Raw genomic sequence first — 27,909 nt, 5'->3', positions numbered from 1 at the left:
CACTAATTATTCCAAACACATACATCCTGTAACACCGTACCACTGCCGTAACTGATTGGAAGAGGAATTAAGTGTAAATTCCTCTTTTAGTATTACTGCTGTACGAAGGAAGAGTCCACAAAGGCGGAGGAGGAGGAACCGGAGCTTTCCACTATGTCTCCTACGCACCCCCTAGCTCTCTCGACTCCCCCAACGCCGCTCACACCAGAACGTTACAATGACGAATCAGAGACATACCCACCCACTTTCTTAACAGAGGCCAATGGGCCCACCAGCTTCACACCTCAGCTACCTCCACGCCGGTGCCAGAGGGCACACAGCTTCTGCCCAGCATGTGCTCGCTGCACACTACCCTTCTACTTGCATCATCCGGAGCAGCTCTGCAAAGGAGGGCGGGGCAGGTACCACACCGTGTACCAAGACTTTGAAATTCCCGCCGAACTGGTTGGGTTCTACCGCAAGCTGGATATCATACGCTCCGTGGCGACACGAGAGGTGGTTACACGCAGCATTAGCACAGATGTGTAGATGGTGTGAGAGGTTGGGCGATGACTCACAAGCACTCTTGAAGTCTCATCAATGAGGGCAGGCTCATGATTCAGGATAACCTCTCACATAACAGTAAAACACTGTCACAAGCACAAATGCTCTCAAACACACTATTGAAACACTAAATATTGTTCCCCTGTGGACTGCTGAAATCCTGTCATTCTCTCTTGTTTATACACACACACACACACACACACACACACATATTAATTCTTTTTGTTTATTTGTTTTATTTAATCTAAAGTTTGAAACATCCCTTTGACAGTGTGCATTAAAATGATATGGTTCAATCTTTTTCTCAGATTTCCATTTGTTCTTCTACAAAGGCTTGGAGTTGACTAATGAATATCTCCAATTAAATTCATTACGTGTACTGTGATATGAAACAAGATGACTAGCTATTTTTGACAGCATAGCAATTTTCTGTATTTTACATGTAAATATTCTGTCACACCACCTCACGTAAAAATTAGAATTATACTTGATTTAGAGATAAAGATAATATTTTAGACATTTATGACTTTTTTTCCCCATTTCAAAAGCAGAAAAATCTTTTTTTTAATTTATATTCTGAGATGTTGAATCATTAAATCAAACCTGTATTAAAAATTCACAGGAACTTAAATTCATCTCAATATCATCCTACCCTTAAACATGAATTGCTTGTTGTTTTAATACATATTTGATAAGCCCTAGTTTCTAAGTAATTCTGTTTGATGTGTAGTTTTTCTTGCAGTGATGCTAAACATAATACAGTGTTAACAATAATTTAACACTGTTACTTATGATTTGGGGAAGTTTAGGATGGTCATTAAGAGGTCATTAAAACATTGTGTCTCAATACTGGAAAGCACGTACCTACAGTATATCAAAAAAAAAACTGTCACCCACACTGTAACGTAAAACAATGGATATGGGACTATAACATATTGTCAAACTTTCCCTCCATTATTTTGTATCATAAATCTCTGCCCAATAATAGTGAAAATGAAAAGTCAAGCAAGAAGAAAAGTGTTTGATACATTTATACCACCAACCGTTGTTTGTGTCATGGTGCATCATACAAAGAGGGATTCCTTATATTCATAGAAAAGATAATCAGTGAAAAAGAAATGAATATAATTTCAAGTGTCAGGAATTTCAGTTCCCGTCTGCAATGATATTCTTTTATCCCCTCTTTTTGTCTCATTGGAAACCCATGGTAACAATTGGCAATGATGCAGATGTATTAAAATTAAAAGCACCCTTTTTAAAAACATATCCGATGACTAATAAATATGCTGGCTTGCACATTTAATTTCCTGCCACTGTTAAACGATAGTTAATAACTGCATGGACCTTTACGAGGATAACTCTATAGGAAATTAATTAATAATTGAATCAAAGAAGGTCAGAGATACATAAAGTTGGGTGACAGGTAAGACAACATCATCAATATTGTTCTTCTTTAAATCTAAAGGTTCATTTAAGATCATGTTATAAAAAAGTGATAACGTGTCCAAAAAGTCTGATATTGATTTCTAAAAAAAATAAAAAATCCACAACAAACGTTTTTTATTCATCTTAGAAAAAAACAGACATGGCAGTTTTACTTGCTTAATTTGCTATCATATTTTAAAGACTTCCTGTAACAGCTGTATATCTGCATATTAATGCCTCAAATTTTTACGAATACTTATGGACATAGGCTTCCTTGATATGTGTGTGTTCTGTTCCTGTGGCAAGAAAGACAAAACTGCCTTTGGTTATTTTACGATGGAACTAATATTAAGCTTCTTGTGGTATTATTCTGGTAGTTGAGCCACTAATGTGAAAAGACAGAAAACATAGTGACTTGTCTGAAAAGCTCAACAGCCAGTGCATGAAAATTTTCTTGTATGAGAGTTCTTCCATTTATTTGGGGACCAGTTACATTATGATAACTATTCATCTTATTTTTGTAAATTCTGTTTTTCATAATTTATATGATTTTCATATCAACACCATCAATTAAGACATTTCCATATTAACATGGATGAAAAATAATTGAATTGATAATAAATCATAGATTGAAAATGTACATGTCCAATAGTTGGCATAAATAAAGGATGAAACATTTAAAAAATAACTCAAATTCATGTGACATTATTTCTTCACATTGTAAAAGTTTGACTTTTACTTACTATTTTTGGGATCAACTGTTGTGAAATAAAACTGGTTGCTGTGTGACTTATATGTATAACAACTCCTGCGATTCTGCCGAAACCCCATTTTCCAAACGTGAGCAAAGAATATAAAACCTATTCATTTTAATTATCAATTATGTCATAAACTGTCCCCCACTCCTTCCCATGGTTGGCTAGGATATGCTCCAGCACCTTCGTGACGATAAGCTATACAAAAATCAAAATCACATCTGTCATAACATTGTCTTTCTTGAAAAATGTATACAGTCCAAAATGAATAAAATAAGACACAGTGCATTGATGGTATGGGCACCTGGTAGGCCAGTGATTGGCATGCCCACCTCACAGTTCTTAAAGGAAGGGTTCAATCCCAGCTGGGTTCTGACGGTCTTGTGTGGAGTTTACGTGTTGGCCCGGGGCTGCGTCGGTTTTCTCCCTACAGTCCGGTTTCCTCCCACATCCTAAAAACATCGATAGTAGGCTTGTTGAACAGTCTAAATTTCACCAAAGTGTGAGTGTGAGCTTGAATGTTTGTCCCTGCCTGCTGCCCATATTTGGTTGGCAAAGGCTCCAGCACCCCCACGACCCTTGTGAGGATAAGCGGAAAATGAATGAATGAATGTATTGATGGCAATTCAGCCATTTATACAGTGCTTTGATGCCTGAAGAATGCCAAAAATATGAAAGATTAACACAAACTGGCAATCTGTCAACTGTCCAATGAGGTTTCTATGACTTTACCTTTGAACGCCAAGCAACTCATTATTAGTGTTATAATTAAAGCTTTGACAGTAATCTTCATTGGTTAGCAGGCAATCATGCAATTACAGATTTGATGACATACATGACCTTCTAATCCTTTTGAAATGCTATGATATTGACACAGAAGAAAGCATTAAAAGCTACAACTCCTTCGCATGGTCTCTGTAATGTCAAAAAAGAGGTCATCACTGTACGACGAGCTGAAGAGACTGATACTCTTTTTGATAGAGGACAAAGAAATTACAGGAAATAAAGTGAGAGACTCGATTATTTCTAAAAAAAAGCAGCGCTAAAGGGGGACGTAAACCAAAACAGGTGAAAAGCAGTAGCAATAAACGGGTGGCGACAAATAAATTGTGTCGGGGACCGACTGTGAATATGATCACTTACTTCAACTTCCACTTTGCTGACTTCAACTAAAAAAAAAGATTCCTTAAATATAAATACTGCATAACATATTTAAACACTTTTCCAACCTATTTAACTACTTTAACATTTTACTGCACATGCCTCATGTCTAATAACCCCTCTGCCCCCTAAATTGATCAACCCACATTAACTTGAATGTAAACGTTTCACTCAGACTACCTGATGAACAAAATCCATGTACATAAGTTTAGGGAGGCAAGCCAGGGGTGTTTTGGAGCTTTAAGAGACAGGTGATCGTAGGGCCCTGCAGGAGTAGCAGCAGGCCTTGCTGTAGTACCAGTGACTGCACAGGTTGACCTTAAGAGCAAGCAAACAGTTGGTGGTGGGCCGGTCCTGGCACCTCTCATCTGAAAATCAGACAGTGAAAAGGATGGAGATAAGAGTATTGTATGGCAAAAATAAATTCAACTCACTTCACGATAAGTAGATGTTCGGCAGACTGTGAAAAATTTTAACCAAAAGGAGATAAAAGCCATGTTGACGGCAAGGTCGGTAATTCCTTTATTTTGTCATCAATTGGCACGTTGTTTTCGTGTGGTAACATCATCACGCACACAAAGTAAAGACGGAGGATTTGCATGTCCACATTCCGTAAACCATACCATGCAACTTACATTCCACTCGTCTTCCTGTAAATCTTCTACCAATAGGACATCTTTCAATTCACTAATGAAATCATGCATTGGACATGTTTTTGTATCTACACTAATCCCTCGTTTTTCAAGGATAATGTAGATCAGACATGGCCAAGTAGGATCACACCTATTATTACTACATACGATATACATTTTTTCGCGCCTATATACAAACATAGTACACATTAACAAAGTACGATTATCAATAAGTTTGATTATTAAATATTAGTTACAGGCATATTAAAAACTATAATTTATTAATATCTAAATATGAACCATAACTTTAAAAATGTAAATACTTTAAGCACTATACTCATAGTGAAAAAAGTTCCTTTGCGCTTGATTCAAATAATAAAAACACATGTTATTGGAGCTTTAGTCCATGTCCTCTTCGTCTTGTAAAAATAATGCTGTTGTTTTTATCTTGACACCCTCAAGACGATTACCAAATTCAATGGCTCCGTCATTCGTCAATGTTCTCATCACTCTTCTTTTGAGTAGCCCCATGCAGTGTGTTGATGTCCTATTGTCATGCCAGCTTCACGGCCATATCTACTGGGTAATCCATCATAATTTTTTTTGAATTCCTCGGAGTCAGAGGCTTAGTTCACACGAGAATTTGAATTTCCGCACCTCGGAAGATGCAAGCTTTGGGCGGTGAACAGCGGCACGTATGCGCCGTAGGCCAAGGAAAGCGGCAGCGCTTCGGGGAGAAGAACGGTCCCTGCAATGTGCAGCACGGCAACTAGGGCGGAGAGACCGGCCACTACACCTTGAACGTCTTCACCTCCCGAGAATTTATTTTGTATTTATTTGCATCATGCAGATCACCACAACACGTCTGCATTTGCAGAGGATGAATTAATTTTCTTCCTGTGTCTCCATTTTAATCGCACAGCGGAACTTATTAACATTAAAATGGTAACTACCAAATTAACTCTCATATAAGCCTCTTTTCTCAAACAAAAAAAAATAATGACAGATCAACGCTAAACACAATTTATTTTGACGTATATCAATGAAATTTCAAGAAAAAAAACTTATTTATCTTACATAAAACGTGAAAAAACTCACGGTGCCGTCACAGCTCGCTCGGGGCATATCCTTCTTACCTAGCTCCTGTCAAAGCAAGGGCATGTTACTCGCGTCTGTCCAGTCAAAGCACCTTTAACTACGCTTACACGCCAGCACACGAGATAAGACAGTCTTATCTAGTGCGCTGGCGTGTAAGCATAGTTAAAGGTGCTTTGACTGGACAGACGCGAGTAACATGCCCTTTTACATAGACCAAATTTCACTTTGATTATTATGAATTTCCTGTGTTTTGCGTTGTTTTCATGGCAAGTTATATCCTTCTTTACGTTCAGGCACCTCGGCGGACAGCTTGGGGTCCTATAGTTGAAGTTTGAGTTGTAGTCTTCAGTAGAGAGCACCGCAAACATTTCCGGCGGAGTTTGATTCAGCGTTCATCAAAGTTGACTGGAAAGTTTTGTCAGAATGCTCTACTTCGTCAATTACTTGGATTTAATATAAAAGAAGCTGAAGAATCACCTGTGTGCCTCCGTCTCAATCTATGAACGGAGTATCTTGGTAGATGGTGTTTGTTTGTTTGTTTGTTTGTTTTGCACTACAAGCGCCTGAGGATTGCCCTCAGATAGCGCTAGAGCTGCCACTGGAACGCGGATTATTTCATCCGGGGGGTAGTCGGAGGTGGGGGCAGTCAAATGTCTCCGGCTGGATGAAAAACGTAGGGTGCCACGGTCCTTGTTGGCAGCTCTGAGTGGTATTAGTTGGAATTCGCAGGCCGCGGCGAGCGGCCTCTCAGGAGACACCACGTGAAGGTTTCCAACTTTGTCTCCCCGGTAGATGGTGTCCCACCCCTATTAAAGAACATTGCAATGCTAAGCTAGCTCGCTAATATTGATTTTTTTCATTGTATTTATTGTTCAAAACTGACAACTATTAGAGTAACATCGGAAAAAGTGAGATATTTTGAAATTAGAAGCATGATGGCTACCATAACATCTTAAACTTCTGGTATGAAAATTGTAATTTCTGTAATTACAAAGCACCAGGTTCTCTTCAAGATAGACTTATTTCTTCGTTCAAATTGAATTATTTAATATTTTGCATTTACAAAGACAGTCATATCAACTTCCTTATGATAATGACCCTAATAGGGTGCTTTTGATTCATACAGTATCTCAGAAATACTACTTGTGATGATTTTTCTTAAGATGTTCTCTTCAAAGTACACTTATTAAAACCATGAATATGGAATTGAAAATTTGGAACCAGGCGGTGGCTTTTACGCGAGAAATTGTAATATTTAAAAATTTCAGGACAATTTTCAGTGTGCGGCTTACACGCATGGGCGTCTTATATTCGAGTAAATACGGTAACAGCTGAATTATGTAAGAAAGAAAGCTACAATGTAGATTAATTTATGCCGCTATGCATTTAGCATATCAAGGAACATAAACATTTAGAAGGTATTTTTTAACTGCGACCTCCAAAAAATAGGCAAAATTCACTCTCAACCAGTGGCGGGCCGTGCATTTCACACCTAGGGCTTCAGTAGTGCTATGTGTGAATCAATCTAACCCTCAATAAGTATTTTATGGCTATCAAACCTTTAATGCAGCTCCAGATACGACACGTAAAAAATAATCAATAACAACCTAAAAAATTTAAATATTATGTAAGAATATAGACATTTTATTAACAAAAAATATTGTTATTAATATACAAAATCCACCCTCCTTTCTTTCCTCAAGAATATTTAAATTACTCTGTTTTACAGATTATACGTGTGTTTCAGGTCCATCAAGAAGTTATTTTCTATCGCCATTAAAGCTAATGCTGACAATCGAGTCTGTCCTGTTGTATTTCTGGCATAAGTTTTGATTCTATTTCTGTCGGAAAATGTCTGTTCAACATCAGCAGTGGACACGGGGATGGTCAATGTCAAAATAATAATATTGTCCAGAATCCTGTCGTGGGGTTGGTGGTAGTGTGTGCTAGAATCTTGCGCTTGACCTCAATGCGTTCAGTGGCCTCGTAGATTTCCTCACATCGCCTTCTCTTGCGTTCAACTGTGTCACAAAACTCCTTCACTCTTGCAATACAAAATTGTACATCCAGTTTGTTGTTCTGTAGTATTGAAAAAAGCACATCTGCACAAATGCTCCAAAATGCCATTAAATGTGTGAAGCAAAAAAAATTCAAAATCATCCAGATGCGCTTGAAATCCATAAGCACACCGCACAGACTCCTCGTTGTACCCGTCATGCTGCTCCAGGATGCGAGTTTATTTAGAGCAGCTCTCTTCTCAAATACTGTATTGAACACTATGGATGTATACTGCCACATTGGTGGAAAAGTCAGTCTAATCAGCCATTGTGGGTGGAGTTTGCGAGCTCTGGCTGGCTCACTCAGGCTTTGGTGCGCCTAATCTATCACTAGTGGATCATAGTTGGTGAAAGTATCCCTACGCCTGTGAGAAGGCAATGACATATCCCTGCGCCTTCAAGAAGGCCTTGGTGTGACCAAATCGAATCCTGATTGGTTAAAGCAACAGTTTTAGCGACACTTGTTTAATGCAGCAGAGTCTGCAGAACTGATTGTGAAGGCCTTGAAGCGATAACATATCCTTGCGCTAGCGAGAAGGCAATCACATATACCTATGCCTGCGAGAAAGCAATGTGGTGTTGCCAACTCGAAATCTGATTGGTTAAAGCAACACAATGCTTTTTTTTAATGCAGAAGAGCCTGCAGAACTGATTGTGAAGGCCCTGAGGCAGATTTCTGATATTGGCAACAAACAATGGCTGAAATGTGATTGGTTAAATGCTTTTATATGAAAACACATCTGGAAGCAGTGCAACCAGGGGAAAGCAATAAAAGGAAGCTGACAGACAATTTGGAATTATTTAATAAGCATTCATGGGCAAAATATAATTGCGATCAGCCTGTGATTCAGATTTTTCTTAGCCCAGCATAGAAGGCCCTGACGGCACACCACTGCTCGCAACAAAAGAGGTATGGCAAGACAATGCATCTAGGCATGCTCGTGGCCAAGGAAGGCGGAAGCGCTTCAGGGAGAAGGGGCGCTGCAATGTGGAACATGCCAACCTGGACGGAGAGACTACACCTTGGACCTCTTCACCTCACGAGAATTTAATTTTATTGGCGGCAAACTGATCGCCACAACACATGGATCTTCAAAGGGAAAAGCATTCACTTTCTGTGTGTCACTTTTAACCGCACGGCGGACTCCATTAACATGAAAAAAGATTCCTGCCAACTGAATTATTTTATGCCGCGATGGCATATCAAGGAACGGCAATATTTAGAAGGCATTTTCAATGGTGACTCAAAAAATAAATGGCAAAATGCACTTGCAATAAAAGAGGAAATGGCAAGGCGAATGCATCTAGGCACTCTATTATATGTTATTTGACGCACCCATTCTCCCCCTATTTTAGATTCCTTCTTCGGCACAGAGAGATGAGCTGCTGCTCTGACCTCCGCCATTTTGCACCACCATTTTTCATCTGTCTTACGTTTGCGAGGTCAAGCGTAGATTTAGACTTTTTTATATATACCTCACAAAAAATGCGATGTAGTAAAGCCGCAAAGTCAAGAAGGATCACAGTATTACATTTCTGTACTCAAATGGCCTGGTTGAAGAGGCTACATAAACTAATTTTAATCGGGCTATCCCCATCGTATATGTTTGTGGAAAGAGATTGGCTCCTCAAACGTTGAACCGGACAGAGAAATCACCTTTTTAAAAATTGAATAGAAATTATTCAGTATTTTGAAAGTGGCCCTGAGATCGGCTCGCCACCGATCCAGGGTGTCCCCTCTCTGGCCTGGAATCAGCTGGGCTAGGCTCCAGCAACCCTGTGATCCTAATGAGGATAAAGCGGTTCGGAAAATTATATGAAAAGAGATTTTGACATGGCCTGAATTACTTTGTTAGAGCCAGAATTTTAATTTTTGATGGATTATTGGCCCTTAATTCATTTTAAAAAAATCCCTGGGAAAAAAACCCACCTGGTGGCTCGGTGGGACATCGCCGTAGACTGCATGTCTGCCTGGAAATGGGCTTGGTGAGAGGATCACAGCCTCGCATCAATTCGCGGTCCTGGTAGCACTTTACATTGCGCATCCTTACGCCCACACCGCAGGTTTTGGTGCACTGGAAATACAGGTTGGAAATTAAAATCATGTACTGGGGTTGTATGCATGTCACATACCATCTGGTCCCTGCCATGTATAATACCATAATCTCATAGAGCACACGCTGCACTGGTTTAAGTTTACCTCAGACCATGGTGTGGTGTACCACCTGAAGCACGGCCGTTCGAAACAGGTGGTCTCATCCTCAGGCCTGTCATCAGCGCCACATACTTCTTGATCTAATATCAGGAACTTGCCAGCACTAATGCCCACACACTGGACCAACCTACGCTTGACGCCACGTCCACATGTGATGTTGCACTGCTTACAGTCGGGTAACACACAGAACAAATGTAGGATGAAAATAAAAATAAAAAGGAAGGTAAAGATTATATGGAGGTGTAGCACATTTAAATCTCAAACAGGCACACCTTATCCCAATCTTGACTCAGCCAGTGAGCAGGGCAGTCCATCTCCCCACAGGGCTGCACGGTGAGTGGCTTCTCTTCCCCAGGACACTGATCCTCAGCAACCACGAGGCCATCCGGAGTATTGCAGTACACGTGACGCACCATTCTCCCCTGCGGGCACAGGCCCGAGCACTGCAGCATCAGAAGAAAAAATACTGAATATTGCACAACCACGTGATAAATAGTGCAGAATGTCGGATTGTGACATCCACTCACAGGCCCCCACTCAGACACGGTCCAATGTCGTTTGCAAGGCGGGCCTGTGCAGTTCTTGACACCAGCTGGTTTGGTCATGGGATCGCATGGGAGACTCTCGTCTGAGCAGCGTACGTCACGGGTCACCTGATCTCTTCGGTCACACTTGGCAATACACTATGTTAACATACCTAGGCTGGTTAACATCTTGTTAAGGATTAAGTTTAAGTAATCTTTCAGTACATGCTTCAGAGATTTAGTTTCAGTTGTCTGCGGTTTTGATTTGGGAACTGATTTTTTCCATGTTTGTATCTTGCTGTTTTGCCTGGTTAATTTGAATTACCTGGTTCAGTGGTACCTCGAGATACAATCTTAATTTGTTCCATGACTGAGCTCGTATGTCAATATTCTTGTAACTCGAACGAACGTTTCCCATTGAAATGAACTAAAAACAAATTAATTCATTCCAACCCTCTGAAAAAACACCAAAAACCAGATATTGGATTGGAAAAATTGTTTTATTTGTTCTAATTTGCCATCTATTAACAAAGTAACACATAACTAGTGGTTAAGTATTGCTAAAATGTGTTTAATAGTACTCAAATTATACAGTTTTTGAAGGGGGTAGAACGGGGAACGAGAAGTAACATGTACTCCTCGTATTAGCGATCGCTCCGCCATTCGCACTGAGTGACGGGAAAAATAAACACTGAAAAAAATGCAACGCTACGCCCAGTGCTCGTAGATATCTGTTATACACAAAAGATGAGGCAAAAAAGAAAATCATAAACAGCCTCTCATGTCTTGATAATGATAATTATTTGCAGGAAATTTGACTCTTATTTCGATTTGCTCGTATGTCGGGGTGGTCGTATGTCGAGGTACCACTGACTACTGTTTCGTTCACTTTTTCTGTTAGAGTGCCTGATTCATTTTACACTAGTTACTACTGGTAGTTCATGTATATGGCTGTTTTATACTTGCTTTTTATGTGATAAACAGATCTTTTGTATTACCTCCGTCCACTCAGCCACCTCCCACTGGGGACCACATGCGGGGCTTTTGCAACCCCGCCTCTCCATGGGTTTTTCCAGGTCGGCCATGGTGCACAAGTCACTGTAGACAGAGCTATCTAGGCCAGGCGAGAGCATCTTCCAGCATCGGACCTGCCGGAACTGAAAGCCTTCGCCGCAGGTCTGGGAGCACTCGTTCCAGCTGCTGGCCTCCCACCTGATAGTGAACATGAACACGGACTCAACTCTAATGTTGTTAAATAAATTAACATTTGAGAAGAAGTCCTCTCCCATTACTTTCTGTGACAAACAACTAGATTTTCCAGTATACAGGCTTGCAATGATGGGTGACTTACTTACTATGTTGGCCTCATTTTAGTTTATGTTCTGCTTTATTACATACAGCACCTGCTCCCATTCCTGTTCCGCAAGCGGGTTGCTTTCTTTGCAATGCTAGGTTTTTGTGAGTTATGATCTATTTTCTGTTCTCTCTTATCAGCTTTCCTTTCTGTTTGCTATTATTTTAATCCATCATAATTCCTGGTTCTATTGCAGTATTGTTTTCTATTTTGGAAATATTTGGTCCACCAACGTTTCGCATTTACCAGCCTGTCAGACAAAATCCAATGATAAAGAATGAGATATTCAAAGATAAAAGAGAAATTTCCTTTTTAACGTGAGCATTTTAGGTTCATCCTGAAATTTCATTCAAGAGTGAATTCAGCGGCCCGGTGAAGTGAGTGGTTAGCGCATTGGCCTCACACGTCTGGGGTCCTGGGTTCAAACCCAGGTCTGTCCAACTGTGTGGAGTTTGTATGTTCTCCACGGGCCTGAGTCAGTTTCCTACGGGTACTCCAGTTTCCTCCCACTTTCCAAAAACATGCATGGTAGGCTGATTAGAGACTCTAAATTGCCCCTAGGTACGGGTGTGATTGTCCACGGTTGTCCGTCTCCTTGTGCCCTGCAATTGGCTGGCCACCGATTCAGGGTGTCCCCGCCTCTGGCCCGGAGTCAGCTGGGATAGACTCTAGCAACTCCCACTGACCCCACCCCCCACCCTCCACCCTATTGATCATTAAGCGGTTCAGCAAATGAGATGAGGTGAGCCTGAATTTGTTTAAATTTTGTAAGTACTGTACCTGGGTGAACACTCGCGTCCAATGCAAAAGTCATGAACTGGTTCTGGTCGGGTTAGGGCATCGCAGTACATATCGTGAACCTCCATGCCATCGTAACGTGTGCATGTGACAAAGGATTTGGACACGCCTGCAAAACAATGCAATCATAGCTTTAAGCATATCAAGGTCAAGCTGCTCTTGATTGATTAGAAATAAGAAGCCCGCCGTGGGATATTACCAATGGAACAGGTTATGCTACAGGGTTCCTGTGAGGAAAGCTTCCAGCGGTACATGTCAGCTGGACTCAGGTTCGGGTTCTTCTGGTAGAGCCTCGGACTCCCCCTGTGCAGCATAACACCCACGTAAGTCTTAATATGATGTGTTACCTGCTTTGTTGAGTTTCCTATGTGTCAGGGTTTTATTTCACTTTGTGAGACATATGATTGCAACAAAATATGAGCTTTGCTTTGCTTTCAAAGAAAGCTTTGCTCACCCTTAGTTATGCGCAAATTATTATTATCATGCTTGCTTGCAATTAAGTATAAGCTTTGCTTCTGAAAGCCTTGTTTAGTGTGAATAAAAAGGAGCCAGGAAACCTTGGAGCAGGGGCAGGGAACCTAAGGTGCGAGAGCCATAGGTGGCTGATTTGATAGGTGACTCTCCGCGAAACTCATCTAATCTCATCTCATTTTCTCCCGCTTTATCCAAAGGAAGTTTGCGGGGGCAGCAGCTTCAGCAGGGAAGCCAAGACTTCCCTCTCCCCAGCCACTTCAAAAAACTGTTCCGGGCCAGCAGCGAGACAGTCTCCCAATCGTGTCCGAGGTCGGCCCCATGGGGACATCATGATCAGATGCCCGAGCCAACCCATCTGGCCCCTCTCAATCCAGAGGAGAAGCGGCTCCACTTAGAGCCCCTCACGGATGACCAAGCTTCTCATCTTATCTCCAAGGGAGAATCCGGACAGAGGAAACTCATTTCAGCCGCTTGTATCCTAATCTCTTTCTTCCGGTCATGACCCACAGCTCATGACCATAGATGAGGGTGGGAACGTAGAACGACCAGTAAATAGAGAGCTTCACCATTCAGCTCAGCTCCTTCTTCACCATGACGGACAGGTGCAGAGTCCGCATCAATGCAGACACCCTCTCGATCCGCCTGTCGATCTCGTGCTCTATTCTTCCCTCACTTGTGTACAAGACACCGAGATACTTAAACTCCTCCACCAGGAGAACCCTGATCCCTGATCCGGAGAGGGCATACCACCTTTTTCAAACTGAGGACCATGGTCCCAGATTTGGAGGTGCTGATTCTCATCCCGACCGCTTCACACTTGGTTGCGAACCTTTCCAGCAAGAGTTGGAGATCAAGTCCTGATGAACCCAACAGAACATATTACTGAAAAAAAGCAGTCCTGTAAAAATTAAGCCACCAAACTGGACCCTTACAGCGCTAGGGCTGTACCTAGAAATTCTCTGCATAAAGTGATGAACAGAACCGGTGACAGGGCAGCTCTGGAGGAGTCCAACTCCCACTGGAAACAGATCCGACTATCCCGCGTAATGGGGTTTCCGGAACCCCATACAACTTCCGGTTCCACCCCACCCCGGTCTGCCAATCTGAGACGTCTGATGGTGGACTAAAATTTCCTTGAAGCCACCGGAAAGTCGTTTTCCATGGCTTCACAGAAATCGCATTTTTTTGCCTCAGAGACGACCAGAGCTGCGTGCCACCTGACCAACCGGTACCCATCCGCTGCCTCCAGAGTCCCATGGGTCAAAGAGTCCGGTATGACTCCTTTTATAGCCTAACGCCATCCCTTGCCGCCACGACAGGCCTTTGTCTGGTCCCTCACCTCAGACCAGTTTTCCATGGGTGACCCTACCACGGGCACAAGCCCCCAGACAACATAGCTCCGAGTATAATTGGGACACAAAAACTCCACCACTACGTTAAGGTAAATTGTGAGGTAAAATATGGAAGCTGCTGTTGAGCGAGCACAGTCCTGAATGCATCAATAAGAGCGTTACGTAACCATTGTGGCTCCTACACTACCTCTAGTGCAGCTTTAAATATTTTTTTCCCACTAGATTCTTCTGCATGCATACTCCCATTGATTAGGAACAGCGCGCCAATGTTGTCAAAAGATCTGAGCCCTAATGTGGTGACATTACTACGAATACCTCACATTTTAGTGTTTTTTACTTTTGAATTATGTATGGCTCTCAAGGAATAACATTTGAAAATATGAATTGTTTATGGCTCTCCCTGTCAAAAAAGGTTCCCAATCCCTGCCTTGTAATAATGGGAACCTGCTCTGTGACTGCACTAAGACATCTGCACTCCACCAAGGGCGCTCCAAGAGGCTTCCTGAGACTTTGGTCCACATCTCTTTTAGGCGTACTTGTAGGCGTGTTTTGGTCACGTAGATAAAAAACAAGACGTCTAATTTGCCCTCCCTTTAGAGTTGAGACGTCCATGTAATCACGGTCACCGATTGTAATAAAGCAATAGAAAAGCCGTACGGTTAGAACAGGGGTCTTCTTATTCAATGAAATATCACAGTTTGACGCCGTCTCCAAAAAAACGGACATTTGCACGTTGCAGAACACACACACACACACACACACACATGTCTAATCACCCTCTTGCTACAGCCACAATGTAATTTCCCGAATACAGGATGAATAAAGTTATCCAATCCAATATATATATATATATATATATATATATATATATATATATATATATATATATATATATATATATATATATATATATATATATATATATATATATATATATATATATATATATATATATATATATATATATATATATATATATATATATATATATATATATATATTTAGATGTAGACGTAGACGTAGACGTAGACGTAGACGTAGACGTAGACGTAGACGTAGACGTAGACGTAGACGTAGACGTAGACGTAGACGTAGACGTAGACGTAGACGTAGACGTAGACGTAGACGTAGACGTAGACGTAGACGTAGACGTAGACGTAGACGTAGACGTAGACGTAGACGTAGACGTAGACGTAGAGGTAGAGGTAGAGGTAGAGGTAGAGGTAGAGGTAGAGGTAGAGGTAGAGGTAGAGAGATAGAGAGATAGAGAGATAGAGAGATAGAGAGATAGAGAGATAGAGAGATAGAGAGATAGAGAGATAGAGAGATAGAGAGATAGAGAGATAGAGAGATAGAGAGATAGAGAGATAGAGAGATAGAGAGATAGAGAGATAGAGAGATAGAGAGATAGAGAGATAGAGAGATAGAGAGATAGAGAGATAGAGAGATAGAGAGATAGAGAGATAGAGAGATAGAGAGATAGAGAGATAGAGAGATAGAGAGATAGAGAGATAGAGAGATAGAGAGATAGAGAGATAGAGAGATAGAGAGATAGAGAGATAGAGAGATAGAGAGATAGAGAGATAGAGAGATAGAGAGATAGAGAGATAGAGAGATAGAGAGATAGAGAGATAGAGAGATAGAGAGATAGAGAGATAGAGAGATAGAGAGATAGAGAGATAGAGAGATAGAGAGATAGAGAGATAGAGAGATAGAGAGATAGAGAGATAGAGAGATAGAGAGATAGAGAGATAGAGAGATAGAGAGATAGAGAGATAGAGAGATAGAGAGATAGAGAGATAGAGAGATAGAGAGATAGAGAGATAGAGAGATAGAGAGATAGAGAGATAGAGAGATAGAGAGATAGAGAGATAGAGAGATAGAGAGATAGAGAGATAGAGAGATAGAGAGATAGAGAGATAGAGAGATAGAGAGATAGAGAGATAGAGAGATAGAGAGATAGAGAGATAGAGAGATAGAGAGATAGAGAGATAGAGAGATAGAGAGATAGAGAGATAGAGAGATAGAGAGATAGAGAGATAGAGAGATAGAGAGATAGAGAGATAGAGAGATAGAGAGATAGAGAGATAGAGAGATAGAGAGATAGAGAGATAGAGAGATAGAGAGATAGAGAGATAGAGAGATAGAGAGATAGAGAGATAGAGAGATAGAGAGATAGAGAGATAGAGAGATAGAGAGATAGAGAGATAGAGAGATAGAGAGATAGAGAGATAGAGAGATAGAGAGATAGAGAGATAGAGAGATAGAGAGATAGAGAGATAGAGAGATAGAGAGATAGAGAGATAGAGAGATAGAGAGATAGAGAGATAGAGAGATAGAGAGATAGAGAGATAGAGAGATAGAGAGATAGAGAGATAGAGAGATAGAGAGATAGAGAGATAGAGAGATAGAGAGATAGAGAGATAGAGAGATAGAGAGATAGAGAGATAGAGAGATAGAGAGATAGAGAGATAGAGAGATAGAGAGATAGAGAGATAGAGAGATAGAGAGATAGAGAGATAGAGAGATAGAGAGATAGAGAGATAGAGAGATAGAGAGATAGAGAGATAGAGAGATAGAGAGATAGAGAGATAGAGAGATAGAGAGATAGAGAGATAGAGAGATAGAGAGATAGAGAGATAGAGAGATAGAGAGATAGAGAGATAGAGAGATAGAGAGATAGAGAGATAGAGAGATAGAGAGATAGAGAGATAGAGAGATAGAGAGATAGAGAGATAGAGAGATAGAGAGATAGAGAGATAGAGAGATAGAGAGATAGAGAGATAGAGAGATAGAGAGATAGAGAGATAGAGAGATAGAGAGATAGAGAGATAGAGAGATAGAGAGATAGAGAGATAGAGAGATAGAGAGATAGAGAGATAGAGAGATAGAGAGATAGAGAGATAGAGAGATAGAGAGATAGAGAGATAGAGAGATAGAGAGATAGAGAGATAGAGAGATAGAGAGATAGAGAGATAGAGAGATAGAGAGATAGAGAGATAGAGAGATAGAGAGATAGAGAGATAGAGAGATAGAGAGATAGAGAGATAGAGAGATAGAGAGATAGAGAGATAGAGAGATAGAGAGATAGAGAGATAGAGAGATAGAGAGATAGAGAGATAGAGAGATAGAGAGATAGAGAGATAGAGAGATAGAGAGATAGAGAGATAGAGAGATAGAGAGATAGAGAGATAGAGAGATAGAGAGATAGAGAGATAGAGAGATAGAGAGATAGAGAGATAGAGAGATAGAGAGATAGAGAGATAGAGAGATAGAGAGATAGAGAGATAGAGAGATAGAGAGATAGAGAGATAGAGAGATAGAGAGATAGAGAGATAGAGAGATAGAGAGATAGAGAGATAGAGAGATAGAGAGATAGAGAGATAGAGAGATAGAGAGATAGAGAGATAGAGAGATAGAGAGATAGAGAGATAGAGAGATAGAGAGATAGAGAGATAGAGAGATAGAGAGATAGAGAGATAGAGAGATAGAGAGATAGAGAGATAGAGAGATAGAGAGATAGAGAGATAGAGAGATAGAGAGATAGAGAGATAGAGAGATAGAGAGATAGAGAGATAGAGAGATAGAGAGATAGAGAGATAGAGAGATAGAGAGATAGAGAGATAGAGAGATAGAGAGATAGAGAGATAGAGAGATAGAGAGATAGAGAGATAGAGAGATAGAGAGATAGAGAGATAGAGAGATAGAGAGATAGAGAGATAGAGAGATAGAGAGATAGAGAGATAGAGAGATAGAGAGATAGAGAGATAGAGAGATAGAGAGATAGAGAGATAGAGAGATAGAGAGATAGAGAGATAGAGAGATAGAGAGATAGAGAGATAGAGAGATAGAGAGATAGAGAGATAGAGAGATAGAGAGATAGAGAGATAGAGAGATAGAGAGATAGAGAGATAGAGAGATAGAGAGATAGAGAGATAGAGAGATAGAGAGATAGAGAGATAGAGAGATAGAGAGATAGAGAGATAGAGAGATAGAGAGATAGAGAGATAGAGAGATAGAGAGATAGAGAGATAGAGAGATAGAGAGATAGAGAGATAGAGAGATAGAGAGATAGAGAGATAGAGAGATAGAGAGATAGAGAGATAGAGAGATAGAGAGATAGAGAGATAGAGAGATAGAGAGATAGAGAGATAGAGAGATAGAGAGATAGAGAGATAGAGAGATAGAGAGATAGAGAGATAGAGAGATAGAGAGATAGAGAGATAGAGAGATAGAGAGATAGAGAGATAGAGAGATAGAGAGATAGAGAGATAGAGAGATAGAGAGATAGAGAGATAGAGAGATAGAGAGATAGAGAGATAGAGAGATAGAGAGATAGAGAGATAGAGAGATAGAGAGATAGAGAGATAGAGAGATAGAGAGATAGAGAGATAGAGAGATAGAGAGATAGAGAGATAGAGAGATAGAGAGATAGAGAGATAGAGAGATAGAGAGATAGAGAGATAGAGAGATAGAGAGATAGAGAGATAGAGAGATAGAGAGATAGAGAGATAGAGAGATAGAGAGATAGAGAGATAGAGAGATAGAGAGATAGAGAGATAGAGAGATAGAGAGATAGAGAGATAGAGAGATAGAGAGATAGAGAGATAGAGAGATAGAGAGATAGAGAGATAGAGAGATAGAGAGATAGAGAGATAGAGAGATAGAGAGATAGAGAGATAGAGAGATAGAGAGATAGAGAGATAGAGAGATAGAGAGATAGAGAGATAGAGAGATAGAGAGATAGAGAGATAGAGAGATAGAGAGATAGAGAGATAGAGAGATAGAGAGATAGAGAGATAGAGAGATAGAGAGATAGAGAGATAGAGAGATAGAGAGATAGAGAGATAGAGAGATAGAGAGATAGAGAGATAGAGAGATAGAGAGATAGAGAGATAGAGAGATAGAGAGATAGAGAGATAGAGAGATAGAGAGATAGAGAGATAGAGAGATAGAGAGATAGAGAGATAGAGAGATAGAGAGATAGAGAGATAGAGAGATAGAGAGATAGAGAGATAGAGAGATAGAGAGATAGAGAGATAGAGAGATAGAGAGATAGAGAGATAGAGAGATAGAGAGATAGAGAGATAGAGAGATAGAGAGATAGAGAGATAGAGAGATAGAGAGATAGAGAGATAGAGAGATAGAGAGATAGAGAGATAGAGAGATAGAGAGATAGAGAGATAGAGAGATAGAGAGATAGAGAGATAGAGAGATAGAGAGATAGAGAGATAGAGAGATAGAGAGATAGAGAGATAGAGAGATAGAGAGATAGAGAGATAGAGAGATAGAGAGATAGAGAGATAGAGAGATAGAGAGATAGAGAGATAGAGAGATAGAGAGATAGAGAGATAGAGAGATAGAGAGATAGAGAGATAGAGAGATAGAGAGATAGAGAGATAGAGAGATAGAGAGATAGAGAGATAGAGAGATAGAGAGATAGAGAGATAGAGAGATAGAGAGATAGAGAGATAGAGAGATAGAGAGATAGAGAGATAGAGAGATAGAGAGATAGAGAGATAGAGAGATAGAGAGATAGAGAGATAGAGAGATAGAGAGATAGAGAGATAGAGAGATAGAGAGATAGAGAGATAGAGAGATAGAGAGATAGAGAGATAGAGAGATAGAGAGATAGAGAGATAGAGAGATAGAGAGATAGAGAGATAGAGAGATAGAGAGATAGAGAGATAGAGAGATAGAGAGATAGAGAGATAGAGAGATAGAGAGATAGAGAGATAGAGAGATAGAGAGATAGAGAGATAGAGAGATAGAGAGATAGAGAGATAGAGAGATAGAGAGATAGAGAGATAGAGAGATAGAGAGATAGAGAGATAGAGAGATAGAGAGATAGAGAGATAGAGAGATAGAGAGATAGAGAGATAGAGAGATAGAGAGATAGAGAGATAGAGAGATAGAGAGATAGAGAGATAGAGAGATAGAGAGATAGAGAGATAGAGAGATAGAGAGATAGAGAGATAGAGAGATAGAGAGATAGAGAGATAGAGAGATAGAGAGATAGAGAGATAGAGAGATAGAGAGATAGAGAGATAGAGAGATAGAGAGATAGAGAGATAGAGAGATAGAGAGATAGAGAGATAGAGAGATAGAGAGATAGAGAGATAGAGAGATAGAGAGATAGAGAGATAGAGAGATAGAGAGATAGAGAGATAGAGAGATAGAGAGATAGAGAGATAGAGAGATAGAGAGATAGAGAGATAGAGAGATAGAGAGATAGAGAGATAGAGAGATAGAGAGATAGAGAGATAGAGAGATAGAGAGATAGAGAGATAGAGAGATAGAGAGATAGAGAGATAGAGAGATAGAGAGATAGAGAGATAGAGAGATAGAGAGATAGAGAGATAGAGAGATAGAGAGATAGAGAGATAGAGAGATAGAGAGATAGAGAGATAGAGAGATAGAGAGATAGAGAGATAGAGAGATAGAGAGATAGAGAGATAGAGAGATAGAGAGATAGAGAGATAGAGAGATAGAGAGATAGAGAGATAGAGAGATAGAGAGATAGAGAGATAGAGAGATAGAGAGATAGAGAGATAGAGAGATAGAGAGATAGAGAGATAGAGAGATAGAGAGATAGAGAGATAGAGAGATAGAGAGATAGAGAGATAGAGAGATAGAGAGATAGAGAGATAGAGAGATAGAGAGATAGAGAGATAGAGAGATAGAGAGATAGAGAGATAGAGAGATAGAGAGATAGAGAGATAGAGAGATAGAGAGATAGAGAGATAGAGAGATAGAGAGATAGAGAGATAGAGAGATAGAGAGATAGAGAGATAGAGAGATAGAGAGATAGAGAGATAGAGAGATAGAGAGATAGAGAGATAGAGAGATAGAGAGATAGAGAGATAGAGAGATAGAGAGATAGAGAGATAGAGAGATAGAGAGATAGAGAGATAGAGAGATAGAGAGATAGAGAGATAGAGAGATAGAGAGATAGAGAGATAGAGAGATAGAGAGATAGAGAGATAGAGAGATAGAGAGATAGAGAGATAGAGAGATAGAGAGATAGAGAGATAGAGAGATAGAGAGATAGAGAGATAGAGAGATAGAGAGATAGAGAGATAGAGAGATAGAGAGATAGAGAGATAGAGAGATAGAGAGATAGAGAGATAGAGAGATAGAGAGATAGAGAGATAGAGAGATAGAGAGATAGAGAGATAGAGAGATAGAGAGATAGAGAGATAGAGAGATAGAGAGATAGAGAGATAGAGAGATAGAGAGATAGAGAGATAGAGAGATAGAGAGATAGAGAGATAGAGAGATAGAGAGATAGAGAGATAGAGAGATAGAGAGATAGAGAGATAGAGAGATAGAGAGATAGAGAGATAGAGAGATAGAGAGATAGAGAGATAGAGAGATAGAGAGATAGAGAGATAGAGAGATAGAGAGATAGAGAGATAGAGAGATAGAGAGATAGAGAGATAGAGAGATAGAGAGATAGAGAGATAGAGAGATAGAGAGATAGAGAGATAGAGAGATAGAGAGATAGAGAGATAGAGAGATAGAGAGATAGAGAGATAGAGAGATAGAGAGATAGAGAGATAGAGAGATAGAGAGATAGAGAGATAGAGAGATAGAGAGATAGAGAGATAGAGAGATAGAGAGATAGAGAGATAGAGAGATAGAGAGATAGAGAGATAGAGAGATAGAGAGATAGAGAGATAGAGAGATAGAGAGATAGAGAGATAGAGAGATAGAGAGATAGAGAGATAGAGAGATAGAGAGATAGAGAGATAGAGAGATAGAGAGATAGAGAGATAGAGAGATAGAGAGATAGAGAGATAGAGAGATAGAGAGATAGAGAGATAGAGAGATAGAGAGATAGAGAGATAGAGAGATAGAGAGATAGAGAGATAGAGAGATAGAGAGATAGAGAGATAGAGAGATAGAGAGATAGAGAGATAGAGAGATAGAGAGATAGAGAGATAGAGAGATAGAGAGATAGAGAGATAGAGAGATAGAGAGATAGAGAGATAGAGAGATAGAGAGATAGAGAGATAGAGAGATAGAGAGATAGAGAGATAGAGAGATAGAGAGATAGAGAGATAGAGAGATAGAGAGATAGAGAGATAGAGAGATAGAGAGATAGAGAGATAGAGAGATAGAGAGATAGAGAGATAGAGAGATAGAGAGATAGAGAGATAGAGAGATAGAGAGATAGAGAGATAGAGAGATAGAGAGATAGAGAGATAGAGAGATAGAGAGATAGAGAGATAGAGAGATAGAGAGATAGAGAGATAGAGAGATAGAGAGATAGAGAGATAGAGAGATAGAGAGATAGAGAGATAGAGAGATAGAGAGATAGAGAGATAGAGAGATAGAGAGATAGAGAGATAGAGAGATAGAGAGATAGAGAGATAGAGAGATAGAGAGATAGAGAGATAGAGAGATAGAGAGATAGAGAGATAGAGAGATAGAGAGATAGAGAGATAGAGAGATAGAGAGATAGAGAGATAGAGAGATAGAGAGATAGAGAGATAGAGAGATAGAGAGATAGAGAGATAGAGAGATAGAGAGATAGAGAGATAGAGAGATAGAGAGATAGAGAGATAGAGAGATAGAGAGATAGAGAGATAGAGAGATAGAGAGATAGAGAGATAGAGAGATAGAGAGATAGAGAGATAGAGAGATAGAGAGATAGAGAGATAGAGAGATAGAGAGATAGAGAGATAGAGAGATAGAGAGATAGAGAGATAGAGAGATAGAGAGATAGAGAGATAGAGAGATAGAGAGATAGAGAGATAGAGAGATAGAGAGATAGAGAGATAGAGAGATAGAGAGATAGAGAGATAGAGAGATAGAGAGATAGAGAGATAGAGAGATAGAGAGATAGAGAGATAGAGAGATAGAGAGATAGAGAGATAGAGAGATAGAGAGATAGAGAGATAGAGAGATAGAGAGATAGAGAGATAGAGAGATAGAGAGATAGAGAGATAGAGAGATAGAGAGATAGAGAGATAGAGAGATAGAGAGATAGAGAGATAGAGAGATAGAGAGATAGAGAGATAGAGAGATAGAGAGATAGAGAGATAGAGAGATAGAGAGATAGAGAGATAGAGAGATAGAGAGATAGAGAGATAGAGAGATAGAGAGATAGAGAGATAGAGAGATAGAGAGATAGAGAGATAGAGAGATAGAGAGATAGAGAGATAGAGAGATAGAGAGATAGAGAGATAGAGAGATAGAGAGATAGAGAGATAGAGAGATAGAGAGATAGAGAGATAGAGAGATAGAGAGATAGAGAGATAGAGAGATAGAGAGATAGAGAGATAGAGAGATAGAGAGATAGAGAGATAGAGAGATAGAGAGATAGAGAGATAGAGAGATAGAGAGATAGAGAGATAGAGAGATAGAGAGATAGAGAGATAGAGAGATAGAGAGATAGAGAGATAGAGAGATAGAGAGATAGAGAGATAGAGAGATAGAGAGATAGAGAGATAGAGAGATAGAGAGATAGAGAGATAGAGAGATAGAGAGATAGAGAGATAGAGAGATAGAGAGATAGAGAGATAGAGAGATAGAGAGATAGAGAGATAGAGAGATAGAGAGATAGAGAGATAGAGAGATAGAGAGATAGAGAGATAGAGAGATAGAGAGATAGAGAGATAGAGAGATAGAGAGATAGAGAGATAGAGAGATAGAGAGATAGAGAGATAGAGAGATAGAGAGATAGAGAGATAGAGAGATAGAGAGATAGAGAGATAGAGAGATAGAGAGATAGAGAGATAGAGAGATAGAGAGATAGAGAGATAGAGAGATAGAGAGATAGAGAGATAGAGAGATAGAGAGATAGAGAGATAGAGAGATAGAGAGATAGAGAGATAGAGAGATAGAGAGATAGAGAGATAGAGAGATAGAGAGATAGAGAGATAGAGAGATAGAGAGATAGAGAGATAGAGAGATAGAGAGATAGAGAGATAGAGAGATAGAGAGATAGAGAGATAGAGAGATAGAGAGATAGAGAGATAGAGAGATAGAGAGATAGAGAGATAGAGAGATAGAGAGATAGAGAGATAGAGAGATAGAGAGATAGAGAGATAGAGAGATAGAGAGATAGAGAGATAGAGAGATAGAGAGATAGAGAGATAGAGAGATAGAGAGATAGAGAGATAGAGAGATAGAGAGATAGAGAGATAGAGAGATAGAGAGATAGAGAGATAGAGAGATAGAGAGATAGAGAGATAGAGAGATAGAGAGATAGAGAGATAGAGAGATAGAGAGATAGAGAGATAGAGAGATAGAGAGATAGAGAGATAGAGAGATAGAGAGATAGAGAGATAGAGATATATAGATATATAGATATATATATTTTTTTCTTCACCTTGTTCTGTTATGTTACCTGGTCTTGTTCGAGTAGTTGCTTTCCCTGCCTGTGGCATACAAAGTCTTGTGAGAGAAGTCTGAGCTGCTGTTTCGTTTGCGTCCAATTGTGAACTGCAGGGTCTGGTTGAGTCTGGATGGCCTGTCAGCCTCAGGGCCACTAGGGTCCTCCTCCACCACGAACAAATTGTCTTCTTCCATCTCAAGCAGTTGATTGGTTGAAATGTTGACAACCCGCTCATTTGGGGCCTCACGCCCTTCCAGTAAAACCCTCCAAATGAGGTTGGAAGCATTCTCCTCGGGGTCCAAAGGCATGCTGGCAGGGATGGGGTTGGCCATTCTTCCTGTGTGGCTACTGTTGCGCTCTAGTAAACGAGGATAGAAATAGTTTTAGATACAAAGTGAAGAATTTGACATATTTTACTCATTCTTTTTAGTATAGCTGTTTCATTTTGATATCATATTTTACTCATTCTTTTTGTTGTGGCGGTCTTGTTTTAGTATCGCCACTAAAGGGTTCGGCTGCTGTTCTCAACTCAATTACAATATGAACAGAAGGATGGGTCTGAGACTCCTCGACTACAATGTTAACAAAAGGCTCTTCCTGAGATTCTTGTTTCAAGGTGGGATTCACACTGATAAGAGACCAGATGGAGGACTTCAAAGGGCAGAGGAACAAAGAGCAGGGCAGAGGGTCGGGACTTTATAGGACCAGCAGAGACAGAGGTCTGGATGATGTGGATTCAAGGCTGGAAGATGTGGAGCCCAGAGAAACCCCCCCTCACAGCAGCCCTGGACCACCCCACATCTCATTATTAATCAGCGAATGAATATGCATTTTTGTTGGACTATAACTGGGCAAACGCGGGTTTGGACAATGTCTTTTCCATCCTCCGCTTTGGGACATCAACACTCAGCGGGCTTATTCTATGGGAGGGAGACCCGGAGCTCTGTATGAATCAATTTGAATGGAATAAATCATCTGTGGATAAACTCGCTCAACCCTGGTTTGTCTCCTCCGATGCTGAACACGCTCCATTGTTAGACTGGAGACTACAGAGTTAAGGAATTGGAGTCAGGTGAAATAGTTTAGTCTAACAAAAGCAACATGAGAAGTCCACTCTATACTCTCCATACATCGTTCCCTTCTGCAGTGTAATGGAGTAAAGTGTTTTAGTGTAGAAATTCTTATATAGAGGTCGACCGTTATGGGATTTTTATAGGCCAGTTTCTAAAAATAATTGGGGTCAATTGCCGATATAAACAATTTTATTCTTAAAAAACAGATTATGATCTGAAAGGCACTTTTAAAAATTCTAGCTTGGTGCAAAAATGCGATTCACGATACCAACAGGTGGAGCAAGTGGTTAACCATGTCCATCTGTTTGGAGTTTGCATGTTCTTCTAGGGTCTGCGTGGGTTTCCTCTGAGTACTCCGGTTTCCTCCCACATTCCAAAAACATGCATGATTGGACACTCTAAATTGCCCCTCAGTATGGGTGTGAGCATGGATGGTTGTCTGTCTTCTTGTGCCCTGCGATCAGCTGGCAACCAATTCAGGGTGTCCTCACCTCTGGCCCGGAGACAGCTGGGATTTACTCCAGCACCCCGTGAACCTAATGAGGATAAAGTGCTTCAGAAAATGAGATGAGATTATGGTTATTTGTATTGTGGAAAAAATGTGGTTTTCATATATACTTGAACCAGCACATCCAACAAAAGCCACTTTTCAGTTTAGTTTGAAATCAAGGTGGGGGGCCTGGAATGCATATGCAAAAGCCTCATCTCAATTTACAAAATGTTTCTCACATACCACATGATGAAGCAAGGAAGGGCGAGCCAGAGCCCGCAGATGCCCCTGCAGGACAAGCAGTAGTCGTCAAAATGCGGATGAGAGGGCAAAAAGAGAAAAGAGGCGGGGGACCACTCTACCATTCTTTGATGGCATTTCAAGGACCCCACGCTGACCCACAACCATGGACACCACCAAACCAGATGTATCCCATGGTTGAAGTGGCAAACTCACACGTCAGAGTGAACGGAGATCGCGATCAAACAATTCTCGTCCACCGTGCATGGACCGAAGCATGCAAGGGACTGGGAGACCCAATTGAATGGCCCAATAATTTTTAACAGCTGAGACAAAGTTTTCACCTGAATAGAGTGTTCACGTCTGGGATACAACTGGGCCAGAGTTAGAGGAAACTTCACAGAAAGAAACAACCAAATAAATGGATGGATGGATGGATGGATAGACGGATGGATGGATGGATAGAGGGAGGGAGGGACGCGGGTTTAGGGGGAGAGGGAGAGCGAGAGGTAGAGGCAGAGAGGGAGGGAGGGAGAGAGAGAAAGCTGACAATATTATGTTATATTAGTGACAAATTATGGGTCCTTTATTAACCACTGAAATTTATCATTAGGAAATATTGGGGTAGGCCTGCCAACTTGCTTAATAATTATTTGTTCATGTCGAGCCAATGTGGCCAAACTGGTTTTACAATTGTTTGTCAGGACAGTGGGATGTAGGATAAGGCAACTAGCTGGCCTTGCAATTGTTTGTTCGCACTACGAATTGTAAGATAGCTAACTAGCTGGCCTTGCAATTGTTTCCTTGTATTGTGGAATATGGCCAACTCACTTTGGAACTGTTTGTTCGAAACGCGCAATATAAGATAGGCTGCGGCAGTTTGTGTGTGCTATAAAAATATTGTGTTTACATACAACTTAAACCTGCTAATGTCTAACCATATTGGCCCAAAGCTTTGTTTACATAAGCTCTGTCCTACATCACTGTCTTAGAAATATTACCCTATAGTTCCTATAAAAAGACTGAGCTCTGTTAATTCAGAGAGAATTGCGAGGAAGGCAGGCTGTGAGAGGTTCACAGCTGTCGGAGCATTCTCCAACCACCCTGCAGTCCGTTAATAAACCTATTTCCTACTTAAATTGATCTCACTCGTTTTTAACCTGCTCCTGAAGTTGTATTTTCAGATCTATCATACTTTGGTGCCGAAACCCGGGACCCCACAGCCAACAATTGCCGGAGCGACGACGGAGCACGACAACAGCATCCTCGATTGGAAGGATCAACCCGGCGGACGTCCCCGCGCCCCTGCAGTGATATGGTGACGGGTCCCCGAACTAGGGCAGGTTCGGAACGAGAAAGATCGCGAGATCACC

The 27,909-nt window shown here is 40.5% G+C and overlaps 2 protein-coding genes across 5 annotated transcripts in view; one reads left to right on the top strand and one right to left on the bottom strand.

Moving 5' to 3' along the window:
- The window catches only part of fam163b (family with sequence similarity 163 member B), a 90,584-nt gene extending 88,477 nt beyond the window's left edge, over nt 1-2,107 (top strand). For all 4 annotated transcript variants that reach the window (XM_077714415.1, XM_077714412.1, XM_077714414.1 and 1 more), the window contains one exon: nt 91-2,107. In XM_077714415.1, coding sequence (XP_077570541.1) covers nt 91-528 — 438 coding nt within the window. In that variant the 3' untranslated portion in view covers nt 529-2,107. The remainder of the gene's footprint in view (nt 1-90) is intronic.
- On the bottom strand, nt 1,559-27,909 carry LOC144195055 (ADAMTS-like protein 2). Its single transcript, XM_077714416.1, has 10 exons — nt 24,746-27,909; nt 12,762-12,865; nt 12,545-12,671; nt 11,409-11,622; nt 10,414-10,569; nt 10,159-10,329; nt 9,872-10,048; nt 9,602-9,746; nt 4,065-4,252; nt 1,559-3,175 (listed from the first exon to the last, which is right to left on the bottom strand). Exons 1-9 carry the CDS (start codon nt 25,063-25,065, stop codon nt 4,125-4,127), a joined length of 1,542 nt encoding a protein of 513 aa, XP_077570542.1. The 5' UTR covers nt 25,066-27,909; the 3' UTR covers nt 1,559-3,175; nt 4,065-4,124.

Source organism: Stigmatopora nigra, chromosome 4 (assembly GCF_051989575.1).
Source record: "Stigmatopora nigra isolate UIUO_SnigA chromosome 4, RoL_Snig_1.1, whole genome shotgun sequence".
Classification (NCBI taxonomy): Eukaryota; Metazoa; Chordata; class Actinopteri; order Syngnathiformes; family Syngnathidae; genus Stigmatopora; species Stigmatopora nigra.
This window is presented reverse-complemented; position numbering and strand designations above follow the sequence as displayed.